The 18,482-nt window shown below is 53.0% G+C and overlaps 1 protein-coding gene across 2 annotated transcripts; it reads right to left on the bottom strand.

Annotated features, from left to right (window-relative positions):
- Window positions 1-5,987: 5,987 nt before the first annotated feature.
- On the bottom strand, window positions 5,988-17,310 carry PITX2 (paired like homeodomain 2). 2 transcript variants are annotated; one of them, XM_083862374.1, is made up of 3 exons: window positions 17,259-17,310; window positions 9,106-9,311; window positions 5,988-7,367 (listed from the first exon to the last, which is right to left on the bottom strand). In XM_083862374.1, the coding sequence occupies exons 1-3, from the start codon at window positions 17,302-17,304 to the stop codon at window positions 6,804-6,806; spliced, it is 816 nt and encodes a 271-aa protein (XP_083718500.1). In that variant the 5' UTR covers window positions 17,305-17,310; the 3' UTR covers window positions 5,988-6,803. The 2 variants fall into 2 exon arrangements, with proteins under 2 accessions (XP_083718500.1, XP_083718501.1); XM_083862375.1 differs by lacking the exon at window positions 17,259-17,310 and adding an exon at window positions 9,973-10,231.
- Window positions 17,311-18,482: the final 1,172 nt, after the last annotated feature.

Below are 18,482 nucleotides of genomic sequence, written 5' to 3'. Positions count from 1 at the left end.
GGAGGGAGCGAGGCGGCCCCAGCCCCCCGACGGTGCCGCCCTCTGTGGTCTCCTGTGGGGCTTCGCTCCCCTCAGGGGGACTGCCTTCAGTGAGGCTGCATCCCAGGCCGTGCGGACCCAGGGCTAGGACTGCAGACAGCCAGGGGGATTTGGGGGAAGAGACAGACAGATTTGGGGGAAGAGAAAAGTGGGGAGAGGAGGGAAGGCCAAATACTGCGTAGCAACGGTAAGACGTGAAGCTGCCGAGCACTAAGTGCATACCAGGATTTATAGGTGGACTTTACGGGACGTTTTACTACAACCTGGGAGATGATTCATTTTTATACATCGGCTGTTACACTGCGGGGCCGCTCCGGCCGGTTAATGTTCAACGCGGGCCGGGCTCAGCGGTGGGGACAAGCCCACGGCCGGGGAAGGAGCTGCGGCATCGGCCCCGCCACGGCCCCTCAGCCCCTGGATCCGCACGGGGAAAACTCAAAAAAAGGTCAAAAGGCAGGAGAGACTGAAAGGTGCCCCGCCATTCCGATCAGGCGTGGGTTTCCCCGTGCATGGGGAGTCCCAAGAGCCAAAGGCTCTGGAGCGTTTCCTCTCATCTGCGGGCGGCGGCTGCAGAGCCCAGCCCGCACAGCACTCTGTGTGTCTGTGTATCTGTGTAAAATATGCACAGTGGATCCCCGTGTGTGTGTTACACGTGGGTGTGTGCACAGGAGCGAACCTGAGACGCTTCCCCGCTGCATCCCGGCTTGGTAGGGAGGCACGCTGGGCTGGGGCCGGTCTCTCCTCACTCTTGCACACTCTTTTCACACTTGAGCACTCACACGGGGCTCACAGGGCTCCTTCCTCAGCGCCGTGCGGCGCGGCCCGGCCAGGGGGCTGGCTCCAAAGGGCGCTCAGGTCTTTGTCACTGCCCTAAAGGCACTCGCTCGCGGCCTCCTGCTCCCGGGTGGGCTACTGGGCACTTGGTGCCTTTCTTTTAATCCTTTTTTTTTTTTTTTTTTTTTTTTTTCCTCCTGGTTTCGGGTTGGCCATCAGCAGCGTCCATACCACGCTCCCGACGGGAGGCTCCAGCCTGCAAATTGCCCCTCTCGCCCCAAAACCTGAGGGATCCTGAGCAGAGCCTTCCGAGCTGCCCCCTCCCCGCGTGGGGCCCGGCCCAGGCTCCTGCCAGAGCGGTGCCGCGGGAGGTGCTGTCCCCACCCAGGGCACGCTGCCTCCCTCCCGTGGGGCTGAGGCCCCTTGAGCTCCCCCGCTGCCACCGCCGGGGCTGAGGGCAGGGGCTGCTGGCGGCCGTGCGAGGTGGCGGGGCCGGGGTCGGGCCAGCGGCCCCCCCGCGCAGGCACAGCCCGCCCTCCGAGCTGGCAGGCTCGGCTCGGCTCGGCTCGGCTCGGCTCGGCTCGGCATCGTTTGCCCTGCCCCGCCTGGCTCCGGGACGGCGGCGCTGCCCCTGCACCTCGGGGCGGGCGGGGGGCGGTCACAGCCGCAGGGGAGAAAGCGGAGAACCAGCCACCCTCGTCCCCGAAATCACGGACCGACCGGAGGGATGTTCCTCGAGCACCGCCAGAGGGCTGGGCTCCCTGCGAGGGGGCGCGGAGCACCGGCTCCCTTCTCCCCGCTCCAGCCTGCCTGCCAAAACTGGGGCCGAGGTCCCGAAAAGCGGCCTCAATTGGTTGTTTTTGTTGAGTTGTTTTTATTTTTTTTTTTATTATTTTTTTTCATCGAAAACCCTCAACAAAACACTCACACAAAAATTAAAAAAAAAAAAAAAAAGTAAAACACTCAACACCCCAAGCAAGAGAAAATATTCCCTTGCCGCTTAAAATTTGCACGTTAGAGTTTATTTTATTTCTCCTCTCTTAGAAGAAGTAGATGCAGGAGACCGGAGAATTTAATTCCAAAAGGGGGTTCGCATTTAAAAAAAACTTCAGATTTAGCAATCAATTAGTCCAGCATTGTATGGAGCTCCGAAGGTGTAAATCCTTCCAAGTTTCTGGATTATTGACTGTTACGCTCTATCGGGTGCCTAATATCCGGACCTACATGTATAATACGCGTACCAAAGCAGACATTTAGCAAGGTAAATTATATGTCCCGAAAAAAAAAAAAAAAAGCGTGTTAGCCCCAGTGCCCTGGGCTGGTTCGCTGTCCTCCCTCCTTGTCTTAATCCGGCATGAGAGACCCTGCCACGCCACTTGCACACCCCCCACCAGCCCCGTCCGCAGCGCTGGGGAAAGCGGGCTGCAAACCTGCAATCCTGCAAACATGCAAACCTACAGACCTGCAAACGTATAAACCTGCAAACCTGCAAACCAGCAAACTTACAAACCTACAAACCAGCAAACCTGCAAACCTACAAACCAGCAAACATGCAAACCTGCAATCCTACAAACCTGCAAACATGCAAACCTACAAACCAGCAAACATGTAAACCTGCAAACCTACAAACCAGCAAACATGCAAACCTACAAACCAGCAAACATGTAAACCTGCAAACCTACAAACCAGCAAACATGCAAACCTGCAATCCTACAAACCAGCAAACATGCAAACCTACAAACCAGCAAACATGTAAACCTGCAAACCTACAAACCAGCAAACATGTAAACCTGCAAACCTACAAACCAGCAAACATGCAAACCTGCAATCCTACAAACCAGCAAACATGCAAACCTACAAACCAGCAAACATGTAAACCTGCAAACCTACAAACCAGCAAACATGTAAACCTGCAAACCTACAAACCAGCAAACATGCAAACCTGCAATCCTACAAACCTGCAATCCTGCAAACCTGTAAACCTGCAAACCTACAAACCAGCAAACATGCAAACATGCAAACCTGAAAACCTACAAACCAGCAAACCTACAAACCTACAACGCAAACCTACAAACTTGCAAACATGCAAACATGCAAACCTGCAAACCAACCTTCAAACCTGCCCCCGCTCCACAACGGAGCGTTATTGAAAGAAAGAAAAAAAAAAAATGCCCCCAAAACGCGGCTTTATTGAAGAAAATAAACCCCAACAACAAATTCTTCCCCCGAGCTCAGATGTCAACTGTTTTCCCAAGGAAGTTATTTCCCTCCAAAAATGCTAAATGTCTAAGAGAGAGGGAAAAAAAATTAATTTATTTTATAGGTAGCAACAACTGTACAGGTATGTAAAGATCGGTATCTCGCTGCTTTGGCAAAGTATCCGCAGATGAGCGCGCACGTTCTGAAAACAAAGCAAGGAGAGGACAACGGGAAACCCACAGGAGATACATCCATATCTGCGCCTCATTTTGACCTTTGCGAGGCGAGGCGCTCCGATCTTACGGCCGAGGACTGGCCCGCGCCGGCGGCCGGGGTTCAGAGTGCGGGAAAACAAAGGGACGGAGCGGGGCCGGGACGCGCCAGCGCGGGGAGAGGAGCCCGGGCAGCCCCGGGCCCGGCTGGAAGGGGCGCGCTCCCATCGGGAGGCTGTGGGACTGTGGATTGGGATGTAGATTGGGATGTGGATTGGGATGTGGATTGGGATGTGGATTGGGATGCAGACGGCGCTGGCCGCTCGCACGCCCGGCGCGGGGGGTTGAGCAGCGGGCGGCCCCAATCGGCCTTTCCGAGGGGCGACAGGGATGCCAGGGGGTGTGAGCCCCTTGTTTAACCACTCTCCGCCCCGCTTGTGCAAATAGATATTTTGCAAATTCCTCGTTTCGTTGTGGTTTTTTTCCTCCCCCTCTTTGCGGCCTCCATTGTTCCAGGTTCACGCTGCCACCGCCGATAAGGAGAAGGAAAGCCCCCGGAAAAAGAAAAAAAAAAAAAAAAAAAAAAGAAAAAAAAAAAAAGAAAGAAAAAAAAAAGAAAAAAAAGCCCCACCACGACCCAAGATTTTGATTTACGACCTAATCAAAACATTATATCTTTGGTCAAGTGGCGCAGAAAAATGATGACCCTCAAGGCTTCAGCTAGGGGGAGAAAGAAATTCAGATTACTCTCGGAGTGATTTATGTCCTCTCTGAGCGGTCACGTTGATTTTTCATCGTTTGAGCCATTACACAGTGAAGTGAAAAACTCTGATCCATTTTTTTTGGGTCCTGAATCGGTATATATTATTCATCTAAATGCATATGCATATACTATGTATTATATATCTCCATGTACACACAGATTCTACAAATATATACCGACATTTTATATGTATATATATATTTATATTTATAAGAGAGGACTATAAATAACCAAAGCCACCGAGAAGAAAGGAGAGCCGAAAAAAAAGCGTGTAAAATACCGTGCCGACAACCGCAGCGCTCCGCTCGCTCATTCCCAAGCCCGTCCCGCCGAGAGGCTTTGGGCAGAAAAACCTCCCTCGTTTCTGCGGCTCCTCGATCCCCGAGGGGGCTCCTGGCCTGGCAGCCCTTCGCCTCAAACCTTCCAACGAGGAAGAGAAGAAGAAGGAGGAGAAAGGGGACATTTTTGGCAGCTCACCCGGGTGAGGTGTTGACACGGTGCGGGAAAAGCGAGGGGAGCGGAGTTGGGTCGGGGAGCAGACGAGGCCGGACAAGGAAAGAAATGACTCCCGCCTCCCCTCCCTGTCCCAAACACCGAGGTTCTGTCTCTCCACCGACCCCCCTGGTAAGAACACACAGAGGAAAAGAAAACAGCAAAACGCGTATAATAATAAAATAATTATAAAATAATTTTTAAATCCCCAACCTCACAACAAAATAAGAGAGACCAAAAAAAAAAAAAATAAAAGTGTGATGAGGAAGAAAAAAAGGGAGAAAGAAAATAAAGGGTGTTAAAAGAAAATTAAAAAATGAGGGAGGGGGGAAGTGGAGGTTAGGGTTAGCACGCTGCAAATGGAGCCAGGGGAGAGTACCCTGATTTGGTGGAGGGGAAGCATTTTCCTGGTGGGAAAGCGCAGGGTGCTGACCTCTCCCCTGTCCCTCTGCTCTCTGCTCCTCTTCCCTTCTCACCGCTGGGGGGGCAGGAACCCCCTCCCCGTGTCCGCCCACCCCGGGGCTGCCTCTGCCGCTCCTCCCGACCTCACAAAGGCGCGCAAGGAGCGCGCAAAGGCCGCTCAAGGACTGAGCTCGTTCTCACCGCGTAGAGTTTCCTCCCTGCCGTCCCCCGCGCCCCTCGCCTGTTTACGCGCCTGCGGAATTTCTTGGTGTCTCGATATTCCCGCCGGATCCTGCGGCTGCCCACCCTCGGGGCAGCCCCTCCTCGCCCGCCCGGGGTGTGAGCCGATGGGAGGGCCGAGCAGCAATTCATCTTGATTTGTTTCAATTGTCTGGCGACGGCAAAGTTATAATCCTGTATAATTTCACGAACAAGCAGGTTGAGAATGAATGGGTCAATATTATTTAAAACAAAACACACGAGAGCACGACCTTTCCCTTCAACGACGTGTTGCAGCACGAAGTCGCAGGAAACTCGGGCTAACCTCTCACCCCCCGCGCTCCACGGGGCTGCGCTTATTTGGGCTGCTCTTTGTTTCTCTCCGTGTCTGAAAGGGGGATTTGGAAATAGAAATGTAATATCGCATGAAGGATCTCCCCGCTAAAGGGAGAGAAGGTGGGCGCGGGGAGCGGCAAAAGGGACAGATTATTTTGAACAGGAGCAGTTTGTTTTTAAATCTCCCCCCACCCTTTTTTTTTTTTTTTTTTTTTTTTTTTTTTTTTTTTTTTTTTTTTTTTTTTTTTTCCTCCACTCCTTTTTCTTTAATGTAATAAAAGCTTCCTTCACAGCAGGACAAATTTACGCTCGAGATACAGCAACTTTGTGGCTGGCAGTTCTCGAGTCCAGCGATGTCAAATAATCCGTTTTCTCGGGGAAATAAAAGGACCCAAGAGGTACAATTCATGTTTCTCGAGTATGCAACGTTAGCGCGAGGAATTTTTTTTTTTAATGCGAAAAAAAGCGCGCCAGCATTTATTTGCATTGCAAAAGTACTACCCCGAGTTGCCAGACAGCGAGATCCAGTGTCAACTATCAGTCAATCAGTGCAGACTAGTTGCTGCTGCGCAGTTGGCTCAGTAAATAAAAAATCCAGACAAAACTGTATGCTGTATATTTTACTCCCATGAAATAAAACACATTTTTTTTTTCATGTTTGCTGAAAAGTAAAACAATAATATTGTACGAAATGTTATACACAGGGCATGTTTTACATTGCAATATCAGAAACATCATTGCATCCACCAGAGGTACTATTCTAAAACTGATATTCACACAATTTTTTTTTTAATAATTATATGTTAGAAACATACAGTGTCGCATTTAGTATATACATTCCCTTGCTCGCAAGCGAAAAAATCCTAATCGCTTCTGTGTAACATGCTTTATTTTAAAGCCTAACCTTTTAAAAACACTGTTGTGATATTACTAACAACTGCTTTTATAAAATTAATTTGACATTTCGATATATATACATCCTTTCAGTCATTTTTATGTTAACAATGCTAAACTTAAAAAATAACAAGCTTATAGTAACATTAAAATGTCATATCATATCCAGTCAAACATTTGTCCATATATATATATATATATATGTCCTTGTAACTGTTGAAATACTCTTAGTGAAAGAAAGATCTCAGAATCTGTAGGAGGTCCTTTGAAAACAAAGGAACTATCTTATTTCAGTGGTTTCCTCTTTTTTTTTTTTTTTTCTCCTCCTCTCTCTTTCTCTCTCTCTCTCTTCCTCTCTGCCTCTGATTTTTCCTCCTTTCTCTTTCTCTCTAGTGCCCATTACTTTCTAGTGAATTTCTCAGTCTCTGCAGGAACTGGGGAGGGATTCCCAGGCAGTTTTCTACTCGGATGCTTCAGACGGGTCTGTCCACCGCGTACTGGCAAGCGCTCAGGTTGGAAGCAGGGTTCTGCACACTGGCATAGCCAAAACTGGAGTGCTGCTTGGCTTTAAGTCTCAGACTTGCCAAGCTCGAGTTACACGTGTCCCTATAAACATACGGAGGTGTTGGAGGAGCATAAGGACAGGCTGGCGTTGGCACTGCAGAATTCAGGGAGGGATTGCTCAAGTTGTTCAAGTTATTCAGGCTGTTGAGGCTGGAGCCGGGCACCCCGGTGACTGCAGAAGGTACCATGCTTGAAGACATACTCATGGAGGATATGGAGTTTGGAGGGGAGAACATGCTCTGAGAAGACAGAGGGTTGACATTCATGGAGTTGAAAAAAGGAAAGCTCTTGGTGGAGAGGGAGGCGGAGGTCAGGCCCTTGGCTGCCCAGTTGTTGTACGAGTAGCCGGGGTACATGTCATCGTAGGGCTGCATGAGGCCATTAAACTGCGGACCGAAGCCGTTTTTGCAAAGCTCGGCTTGCTGGTTCCTTTCTCTCTTTCTCCATTTGGCTCTGCGGTTCTTGAACCAAACCTTTGGAAACGGGGGGAGAGGGAGGGAGGGAGATGCAAGTTAGTCAAGAAGCACCACAACCACCGCAGCCCTTTGCAGTTCTCGGGGCAACAGCCGAGCCTGTCCGTGTAGAAGTTTTATATAAAAATACATATATGAAGGTATATCTCCATGTATGGGTTCACCTCCTCCTCTGTGGAGCCCTGCAGCTGCCGGGACAGCCGAGCATCCTCGGGGCCGCCCGGCTTTAGCCAGGCAGATTGGTGGCCGCATCATTCCACCCTCCCCACGGCCCCCACTGCCCCATCCAAGACCCCCGCAGCCCTCCACAGAATTTGTGATGCTCTAATTCGTGCCACAGAGACCAACGCTTCCTTCTCATTCTGTCCCTTCTACTGCCTCCCTCTCTCCTTGGGTTTTTTTACCCCCTTCTCTCTTGGCTTTTTCTGTACTGAAGCCATCCAGGAAAAAAATACAAAAGTGAGAGTAAAACGCCTGGAAACACGAGGAATATTTAAGGCGTTGGTACGGGAAAGGAGGGGGAAGCCAGCAACTAATAAATCCTTGCTTCAGTTTGTTAAAGCTACAAGTTCCTCTAGCGTGAAAGCTTCCAGAACCGAAAGCCACTTTCTAAACAAACTTGTTCGACTGCTCTTTGGAGGGGTTGGGGGGAGGAATAGGGGGGGAAAAAAAGAAGAAAAAAAAAAAAAAAGAAGGAAAAAAATTTCACCATTCAACAACGTGCTAAATGAGATCTAAGGGATCTAAGACAATGGGTAAACCGTGCCCTTTCCCAATCCACATCTGGGTGTCTGCCCCGTCGGGCAGCCGCCAGCAGCCGCCTTACGGTGTGTATTGAAACCACCCTGGGGTGTTTGCGGTAACCCCCACCCGGCCGGGGCACCGCGGGGGCACCGCGGGGCCGGGCCCGTCTGGAGGCACCGCGCGGGCCGATACAAAACCTTCCCCGAAATCCGCACCGCCACCTACAGCGCTCCGGGAGGACACCGGGCCCCGCTCCCAGCACCAACACCGCCGGCCCGGGGCTCAGAGCCGCTCCCTCTCGCTGCCGCCCCCGCTTCTCACTGTCTCGCTTTCCTCAAGCCACCTCGGGGAGAGGATTTATGTGGGATTTCCGAAAATCTGAAGGTTCGGCCCTTTTAGAGGTTTCTTTTTTTGCGTGCGTGCTTTGGGGTTTGTTGTTTTTCATTATTTCCCCCCCCCCCCCCCAGCGCGGCGTTTTGCAGGCGAGCAGGATCCGGCCGCGGTATCTCTGCAGCGCCGCGATGGTCCCATAAATCTCACAGGGGGGTAGAGGGTGGAGAGAGGCGCTCGTCGAATTGTGAAACCCAAAGAAATAGAAAACGCGAGGAAGGGCACACTGGGAGTGCCTCGGAGTGAAGCAAAAGCTCTTGTGTATTTTACATCTTTTTCTCATTAGAGACAGCGCAGGTTGCAGCCTGTTCCAAGTTGCTTTCTTGGCTAATGTTTTCATTAGCGTTTCGATCAAAAGGAGAGGGACGCGTTGCACGGTGAGGCCGAAACGTGCAGCAAACCATATTTCAGAGACACACAGAGAGATTCCAATCCGTTTCGCTTTGACAGAAACGTCCCGCTCTGCCCGCCTTTTGTGCAAAGGCTCTGAAGTTTACGTACAAGCCGAAATCGAAAGCAGCTGCTAATATTTCAATATTTCAGCCCTCCTTCCTTTTCCCAACCCGCGCTGACCCCCGCTGCTCCCAGCCGGGAGGGGACTTACCCTAACCCTGGCCTCGGTGAGGTTGGTCCAGACGGCGATCTCCTCCCGGGTGGACATGTCCGGGTAGCGATTGCGCTGGAAGGTGGCCTCCAGCTCCTGCAGCTGCTGGCTGGTGAAGTGAGTCCGCTGCCGCCGCTGCCTCTTCTTCTTGGAGGGGTCCTCGGGCCCCGCGTCCTCATTCTTGCTCTGCTGGCTCTTGTCCTTCTCTGTAAGTGGGGGGAACAAAAAAAGAAAAAACAAGGCGGAAAACGAGGGCGCCTCAGCCTCCTCAGTCTCCTCTCCAGCGGCTGGGGGAAAAGCGTGTCCCCAGCGCTGCCGGATCCCGCGGCCCGGCCCGGACGCTGTAATGATTAACCCGCGCCCCGCACGGCGGACACCCACGGGCGGCTCCTCCCGGCGGAGCGGCCACCGCCGGCGTAGCGGGATGGAGCCGCCTCTCCGTGAGCCGGCTCTCTGCCTCTGTGCATCCCTGTTATTCTCCCGTCTGCACACACGTAATTCGTTTGATTTGCTGACCTACACCCGTGTTATTCGCCCGCCTGTAACGATATTAATTGTCCGTATATAGCCCTATTTGTCTGTCTGTATCGACAGTGAACTCCTACGTTATTTGCCGATCCGAATCCATGTAACTCGCCTACCATTACACATGCCACTCGCCTGTCCTTACATATGTCATTCTCTCCCTGTACACCGATACACAGACACGCGGAAAGCCACGGGACGCCTCCCGGCTCGGGTGCGGGGCGCTCCGGGCAGAAGGGGCGGCGGCGCATCGCGGTCCGCGGGGCTGCAGCCGGGCCGGAGCGGGACAGGGCGGCGGGGCGCCCTTTGGGCCGGGGTCCCCTGCCTCTCACCCCCGCTTACCTGCGGCCTCGGGGCTGGAGGTGTCGGAGATGGTGTGCACCTCCAGCCGGTGCTTGGCGGACTCCAGGGAGGAGCGCGCCTGCCCCGGCGCCAGCGCCGTCGCCATGGCCAGCGCGGGCTGGTGGTGATGGCAGGATGATGAAGAGGAGGAAGAGGAGGAAGGTGAGGAGGAGCACAGCTTATTCCCGGCTCCCAGGCGCTCCAGGCTTAACGGGTCCTTCATGCAGTTCATCGGCAAAAGGACGCCAAAGTCTACGTGCGCGCCTGGGGGGTCGATAGGAGAAGGTGTGCGTGTGTCTGTAGGTGTCGGTACGTGTAGGAGGCTCTGCGGAGCAGCCCCGCTCTCCGGGGGTCAGGGCCTAGAGCCGGGGCGGCACGGCGAGCCTCCGAGGCCCCGCCGCCCCGACGGGAGAGAGGGCGAGTCCGGTCCTGGAAAAGCCGTCACGGCGACACGGCGGCTCCCCGGCCGGCGGCCCCCGGCCCTCCGCGGGGCTCCGCGGGGCGGGGGCGGCGAGGCGCGGCGGCGCTCCGCGGGGCGCTCCTCTCCGCCGCCCGCGCATGGACCCGCGCCGCGGCCGGCCCCGCACCGCATCAGCTCAGCCGCTTCCCTCTTGGCCTGACATCTTAAACCGGCGGCGGCCTTCCCCGCGCCGCACGTCACCCACCCCGCCCCGCACCGCCCCCGCACCGCCCCTTCCCCGCCCCTCTCCCGGTGATGGGCGACCCGCCCCCCCAAAACCTCCGCCCGGTGTCCCCCGCGGGGCTACCCGAGCCTGGAAAGCCCGGCCTCGCCGCCGGCTCACGGGGCGCCCCGTCGGAAAGGCTCCGAGCTCGTCCGCTCCGCGCCTCGCCCGTTCCCCACCCCGGGGGTGAGGAGCCAGAGTATGGCCAGTATCGCCTCGGTATTGCCAGAGTCGCTGTGGTAAGGTACAGGAAAGCCCCATTCCCATCACAGGGAAGGGGTGGAAAATAAGCAGGACGGGGAGGGCCAGACGGCGGAGCCTGTGCTGGTAACAGCGACAATTAAACACAAACGACACCAACCTCCCCTCTGCCGCACAGCTGTGGAAAGCTTCACACCGCGCTCAGAGACCCCCGAGTTCTCCTAGTCGGCTTTCTGCTCTTCCTCTGCCCGCACCGAAGGCAGAGTAAAACCTTTTCCTTGGTTCTGCTATTGTCGCCCCTTCCCTGCAGCCGCGTTCCCAAAAGCTAGCCCCCCAAGGAGCCTTTTCCACCCTGGTTTTACAACTCACTCGCACAGTAACCCGCGGGACCATTCCTCCCTCTCGGCGTGGGCCCGGAGCCACCGGGGCAACCCCCGAATCCGCGCCCACGCGAGTCCTTCACAGCCTTCGGCCAAATCCCACGCCGGGCGCCAGCACACGAACCTCTCAAACCCTTCTCCGAGCTTTGGGGACAGGGTTTGACCCCTCTCCCGGGCACCGGCAATAGGGGGACGGGCTACACTGTTCCGCCTTGTCCACTTACAGCGCCGGAATGAGGCTGCTGTGGAGCCGGGTCTCGCAGGAAGCAGGTGCGGGGCTTTTTCACGCGTGTCTAAGGCGGGGGCAGGTTGCCCTCCCATGCTGGCCAGGCCCTCCTAGGGCAGAGGAGTCTCACACGGCCGACACTGCCCCAGGGGAGCTGTGGCCGCCTCAGGGATGGGGATTCCGAAGGAAGCCGGGAGCGGGAAACGCAGATTTGCGTCTTTATCTTCAGTTTATCTGGCTGGTCACTGGTATTGAATAAATTACCGAAAGCTTCCCCTCGCTGTGGCCCTGCACATCCACATCCCAGCGCCCAAACTTTTCTGTGTCCCGTCCCCATCCCGTCCGCCCACACCCCACCCCCGCCTCCCTCCAGGGTCCTCCTTGGTCGCTGATTCCCCTTCGAGGTTCGTATCCTCCATCGCAATCTTAGTTATCACTAAATTATACATATTACTTTCGCAGCCTGTTAGTAAAGAAGGTTAAATTAATTTACATTCTGCTCATTATCTGGTGTTTAAATGACGTGTTTTTATCCCTGAGATTTGGCAAAGAATCTCTTTCCTCAGACCCCACAGCGTTTCGATGGAGACAATGCTCTTACATTTGTAGTGGATTTTAATCTGATAAGACTCTAATTTGCTTAAGTCTTTTAAATAGGGGGTTTAAAATGATTCTAGCCGTTTTCTTATTGAATTTCCTCTAATTCCCCCAAGATCATAAAGTATATGTGTAAAGTAAATATTTCCTCCCTTTGCACTGGCAGCAGATGACCTATAACTAAGTCAATATGATTCCACCTCCATTCTGCACAATTTGTTTACCAATCCTATCCCAGTTTCTTCTTAACCTCTCGCTACCTCTGTGGTCCCGCACCGAGATCCGCCCCCCGGCCTTTCCCCGTGGCGTGGCCGTGCCAAGACCGCGGCCAGGGGCTGCCCCAGCCGGGACAAACGGGAGCGGCCTCGGCTCTCAGTGAGGGGCACCTGGGAGGGGTGAAAAACAAGTGTGCAAAGCCATGGGGAAGGGGAGCCACAGGGAGAGGTGATAGGGAGGTGTCTCCCTCTTCCCCTTCCCTTTTTTTTCTTTTCAGAAGGAGCAATGCATCCCTGCTTTGGATGACACCCATCACCTTTTTTTTTTTTTTTTCATTCATTTATTTTCAGTCATTTTTGGGGCAATGCTGGCTTCTTCCACCACGACTCGAAGCGAAAAGTCGCTCACTCGTGCGGGGCGCAAAGTGCTTGTCTTGTCAGGCGCTTTATGCCCTTGCAGGGCGGGTGCCGGTGCCCGCCAGCCTCAGCCTCGCTGTCTGGGACATCCGACGGGGGCAGGCGCGTTCCCCCGAGGGACGGGGAGAGAAGGAGCAGGGCCTGGCCACCGAACCGCCCTCTCACATCTTCCCAAGCTCCAGCCCCGCGTCCCGCAGCCACAGGCGGGACAGAGCCTCCAGCCGCTCCCGCGCCCCCCAAAAGGAGCGCACAACACTCCCTTTTGCAGCCCAAAGGGAGAGGCTGTCGGCATTTACGTGCCTTTGATTAAAACTCCCCCACCCCGGGCAGGAGGGGAGATACCACACAGCATTAGTTGTCATGGTGACCATAAATCACGTAAATCCAAAAATACCCACCTATAATCTGAGATGAAGCTTTTATTTCCCAAGTGAAATAATATTTTAAAAGCTGTCAGCCAACCGAAAAACAACCTAATTGTAGTCACCCAGGTAATATATTACTGGTAAAGGTTTCAATTAAAATGTCAGGTGTTTTAAATTTTTTTTTTCTTTATTTTTATTTTTTTTTTCTGGTGGAAGTTGCCATCGCCTCTCGGGTTGGGGTCCTGGCCACGGAGCCGTCCCTGCCAGCTCACTGTCCTCGCCTGCTGCCTTTGGCCGCCATCACCAAAGAAAACACCAAAACTATTTCGGGAATTGCTCTCTCTCCTTTTTGCCCTGAGCTACAGGGCCTGTCGGGAACGCGCCCCGGTGGAGCGGGGGACAATCCTCCGCCTGCGAAAAATGGGGAATAGGGGATGCTCCTCACTCCGCTTCAGCTCTTTAATTTCATGGGAGTTTTTGGTGTGATTTTTTTCCGCTGTTTGTTTGGTTGGGGTGGTTTTTGGGGTTTTTTCCCTGTTTGTTTGTTTGGGGTGGTTTTTGTGTGCGTGCTGCGTGCGTGTGAAGGTTTTTTTTTTTTTTTTTTTTTTTTTTTTTTTTTTTTTTTTTTAGTTTGTTTCTCCACGCTGTGTTTTGAGCTCAGCCGGGATGCCCGGCCCCGAGGGCCGAGAGCAGGAGCGGGAGCTGAGCGGCTCTGCTGGGGCTGCCGGAGGGTGGCCAGACCTACTGCGGGTATTTATTTTCCCACTTTTCCTTTATCTCCTCACGAGATCTTTGTTTCTAGGCGTAATACTCCCCTAAATGGGTAAATTGGTTCTTATGTAGAGCCTCCAACCAGTCCTGTTGTCTTTTACCTTTGGCTTGTTGTCTTTCGCCTATCTCGGATTACCGGGTATTCTCCTCGATGAAGAGCCATTAATTACCCATTCAGTCAATATTAGGAAGACTACAGAGCTTTTTACGTAGGATTAAGAAGACATCAGATTGTTCCGTTAGTATATTCCTACTCACGAATAAGCTTTCGTTATACATTTAGTTTTCCCTGGAGTGAGGCTAACAACCGCTGCATATATTATTCTCAGACGGCAATCGCGGATGGGGGAAAATTCTCTAAAGGAAGCGCAATAAATAACTTTTAATTTTGCGCTTGGCGGGGGGTGCGGGACGGGGCGCGCACCTTGTGCGGTGCCGCGCAGGGACAGCGCACCAGCGACCTGGACACAAAACATCCCGGCTCCAGGGCTCGGGTCACAATTCCGGGGACAAATTTGGCCACGCTGTGTGGAGGGGAGGGTGCCCAGCGACGGCAGCGACTCTGCGGCTCCGCCTCGGCCCCCCCGCGCTCCCTCCCTCCCTCCCTCCCTCTGTCCCTCCCGCGGAGGGAGAGGCTGCGCGCCCACCCCGTCCCAGCGCTCAAAAAAGGCACCGGCGACCTTTGCTTTGCACGCTACAGTGTCTTCAGCCGGGCTGAATGGAAAGCTGAATCAGCGTTAGTTTTTTAATTTTTTTTTTTTTTTTTTGAAAATAATGTTCAGTTACAGAATATTCAGACCAATTTTTTCCTTTTTTTTTTTTTTTTTTTTTTTTTTTTTTTTTTTTTTTTTTTTTTTTTTTTTTGATAGGGGTGAAACAATCAATTTGGAATGCCGAATGGTGATACATAAGACGGAATGTAATTTCAACGTTTGATGCTGGACGCTGCTTGTTTTAGCAATGCCCAGATTATCGATTACAGGGAAGGATTCCTTTAAGCAGAATTCACAGACCTAAGAAATCGTATAGATTACATAGATATATATACGCGCACACACAAAAAGCTTAAGCATCCTTTCGCCCCTGCATAAAAATGATTCAAACAAACCCACCACTGACAACCATTTACAACTGCAGAAGCGTGTGCCGAGCTGAAGTTTTCCTAATTTTGTGGGACTGGTCACCGAGCAGCAATTTTTTCCTGTCTCTCTGAAGAAACCTGACACCCGCCGGGTTGTGCTTGACACTCCAGGCTGCAATAATATTTTCATACTTTCCCATTTTCCTTTCCTCGTTTGTTCTGGGACAGCCCTCCCCCTGCGCGCCCCATTCCCCGCGGGAACCCGGCACGCCGTGTTGTTTTGGAGGGTCTCCTACTGAATTTCGTTTCCTCCTTTCGCACAACCATCGATTCGACAAAACGCTCGCATGTTTTGCTGTTACTGCCAGCGGTTCTAGTTAGCGATCATTCTCCTATGAGGAGAAATCACCTCCCCGCCCTGGTAATTGCCAAAGCTGAAATGTGACACAGGGGGGTCCCCAATCTCCCCCGCTCCTTCCCTGCCGCCCCAAGGATCAGACTTTTTGCAAACTAAATCCCCAAAGCATGACGTCCTCACGGTTAGGTAAGACGAAAAATCAATGAAAAATCAAGCAAATCAAAGCCAAGACCCAACAAACCGCTCCGGTATCAGCGGAAAACACCCGTGATTTCTACAGTTTACAGCAAGTCGCCCGAGCAGCTCAGGGCGCCTCGGGACTTGCACAGAGGCAGGGACTTCATCCCCTCATCTACAGGGATATATTCCTCTATCTGCAGAGATACATCCGTATCCGAGGTCGCCGCTCTCCCCTTCTCCGTAAATGGGAACGTTTTAATGGTCAGGGAACACCGCGTTGCTTCCCTGTGTGTTTTAATTAATGGCATTTAAGGTGTTTAGATAGCAATTTCCCCTACGGCCCGGCGAGCAAAAAACACAGCGGCTGGTACGGTAACGAGGCAGGAAATTTTGCGTGTACTACAATAATCCAGGTTCATAATTGATGTTTAAGAAAATAACCATTTGTTTTTCGGCAGAGGAAGTTAAAGTTACCGTGTCAGGGAGCATATGTGGATATTACTTTTTATAAATACTTAGTCGAATGAAGCTGACTTGGAAGGGCTCATAAATTTATTATATCAGAAAGGTCCCCGCTTTCCCATTAGATCGTGCTAAGGGCTTTGATTAAGACCACCTGTTCATCGGGAAGAAAAGGCAGGGGAGGCTAAAAAGGCCTTTCTTATTTGCAAACCATATATAAAGCAATGTCACCCTTCCTTTCCACATTATTTAACACTTATTACTGGCCGAGGGGAGAAGTGCCAGACTCCGGCAAAGCCTATTTGTGCACAATTTAATATCGCGTATGTTTCCGGGATTAAAAATTATCGGTTGGTAATACTTTGGCGTTTGGAATTACCCCGGATTCTGCTCGCTAACCTTCCTTTAGCCCAAGCGTTTCTTCTTCTAGGGGTTTTGATGTCCAGCTAGTAAATCCCGTTTAAAGTCCCCGGGGGCGGGTGGACTCGAGAAGGGGACGTGGCCTCTCCTGAAATCATTGGATGTTATTTGAGAAATAGCGAGCTGTTTGGCCAAAAAGGGTTAATACAGTATTCTTACAAGGAAGTGTTTAACCACGAGACCAGGAATACGTGCATTATTAATTCACTCTAGTTTCCTGTATTATTAATTCAGGTTAATGTATTTTATTTAAACAAAATTACGTTTATCTTGGATTAAACAGTCTCTCGAAATACGGAGCGCTTGTTTTCTTCTTTGTAATGTGTTTGCATTGCTGTTTTTCTTTACCGCCTGTCAGACCCCCTGAAAAGGGCAGGGGAAGAGAGACAGGAGTGTCTGTGCTGTGCTGTGCTGTGCTGCACACGGGGCACTGCGGGGGCGCCTTCCTCTGGGGGCAGGAGAGGGCTGGCGGCTTGTTTACGGCCGCGGGGGTGGTGTCAAAAAATAGAAAACAAAAATAAACACGAGAGCGACGCTGCGGGTTGTCTAAACGGGCGCGCTGACAGCGATGCTTTTTTTGGGGGGGGGGACGCGCGCTGGCGGCGGGAGCAGGTGCGCGGCCGCGGGGGGTGCGCGCATTCCCTTTCCCGTCCGCTCCCCTCTCCTCTCCTCCCGCCAAGGGCCGCGCAGCTCCCGGCGCAGGCGGCGCCCGGCGCGGACAGCAGAGGGCGCGCTGGGGCCGCGCAGCCCGGCCTGACCCGCAGCGCGCCCGCGGAGCGACCACCGCGCCTCCCCGGCCCCGGGGACCGACACAATGCTAACGCCGACGCTGCGCGCCCCTTCGCGGACAGCGCACCGCTTCCCCGCGCCCGGCCCGCCCCGCTGCGCGCCCGCGCACCGCTCCGCACGGCAGGGCGGTGTGTCTCTTACCTAGCTGAACGCAGGCGGAGACAAGTTTGCGGCAGTTGGACTCCATCACCCGTTATCTGCAAAAAGATGAAGGCACGGGAGTTTTAAAACTATTATTTCGGGACTGAAAAATGCACGAAAAAACCCGAAACACGGCCGCGCCGGGAGTTACGTCGCAAGGACGCGGGGCTGGATCCACCTTTCTCCAGCGATACCAACAGTGTCCCCCCTCCTCGCCTCAGGCTCGGCTCCCACCTAAATCACACCACAGGACGGGCACAAACACCCGCAGCTCTTCCCCAGCTTCGTCCTCCCTGCACCTCGAGTTATTTGGGGACGCGTAGGAGAGTCCCCTGAGCTGGTGGCCGTGCTCAGGGCGGGACAGGCCCAGGCGGTGGCAGAGGTGCTGTAGGGCAGGGGGGACCAGCAGGCGCTCCCCCAGCGCGGCGGAAGTTGCGCGGCAGCGGCTGCGCCCCCAGCGCTCCCCCGGCCGCCTCCCTCTGTCTGAGAGGTCGGGCGGTAAAATCACAGGATTAGTGCCTGATTGAGATGTCTGTTCGTGAGATATTACAAAATTCATTATCACAGCTCTCTACTAACTCGATATGAAGTAACACAGATGGGATTTTATTAGTCCAGGCTTCAAATGTTTGCTTATGATAATTTCGGGGGGAAAATTTGCATGTCACCATCATTTCGGTAATCTTTCTTCTTCTTCTTCTTCTTCGCTTCTTTTTTTAATGTCTGGACCGGGCGCATTATTAGCTGGTGGTTAGAAATCCGGCAGCCTGGAGCCGAGGCTGGTTTGGGATGAGCAGTGCCAGACTCAGCTCCCACCGAGAAGAGCCCGAGGCCTCAGCTCTGCCACTCTCCACCGGGCAGGCAGGATGGGGCCGTAGAAAAATGGGGAAAATAATAATAATAATAATAAAAAAATAATAATAATAATTAAAAAAATTAAGAAAAGGAGAGGGGAAAGGAAACAGGAAGGTGCGGTTATCAGGATTCTTCGTGGTCGTGTCGTGACACGGCGATTTATATTCCCAGATGAACGAGGCCAGGGAGGAACTCCGCTCCCTCCAGCCGCCGGGCCTAGCACACGAGCGGTGCCTAAATTAATCGGGAAGGCGGCTAAGAGAACCTTAATTCTTCGCCGATAGTCCTTATTTCGGGATCGGTCTCGGTCAAGATCAGTCCTGGGTGAGAAATGCCCTCCCCGGGCCTGGCCCTGATTTATCTCCCCCG

The sequence above is a fragment of the Zosterops lateralis genome (assembly GCF_965231275.1).
Source record: "Zosterops lateralis genome assembly, chromosome: 5".
NCBI lineage: Eukaryota > Metazoa > Chordata > Aves > Passeriformes > Zosteropidae > Zosterops > Zosterops lateralis.
Note: the sequence above shows the minus strand (reverse complement) of the source record. Positions and strands in the feature narration are given on the sequence as shown.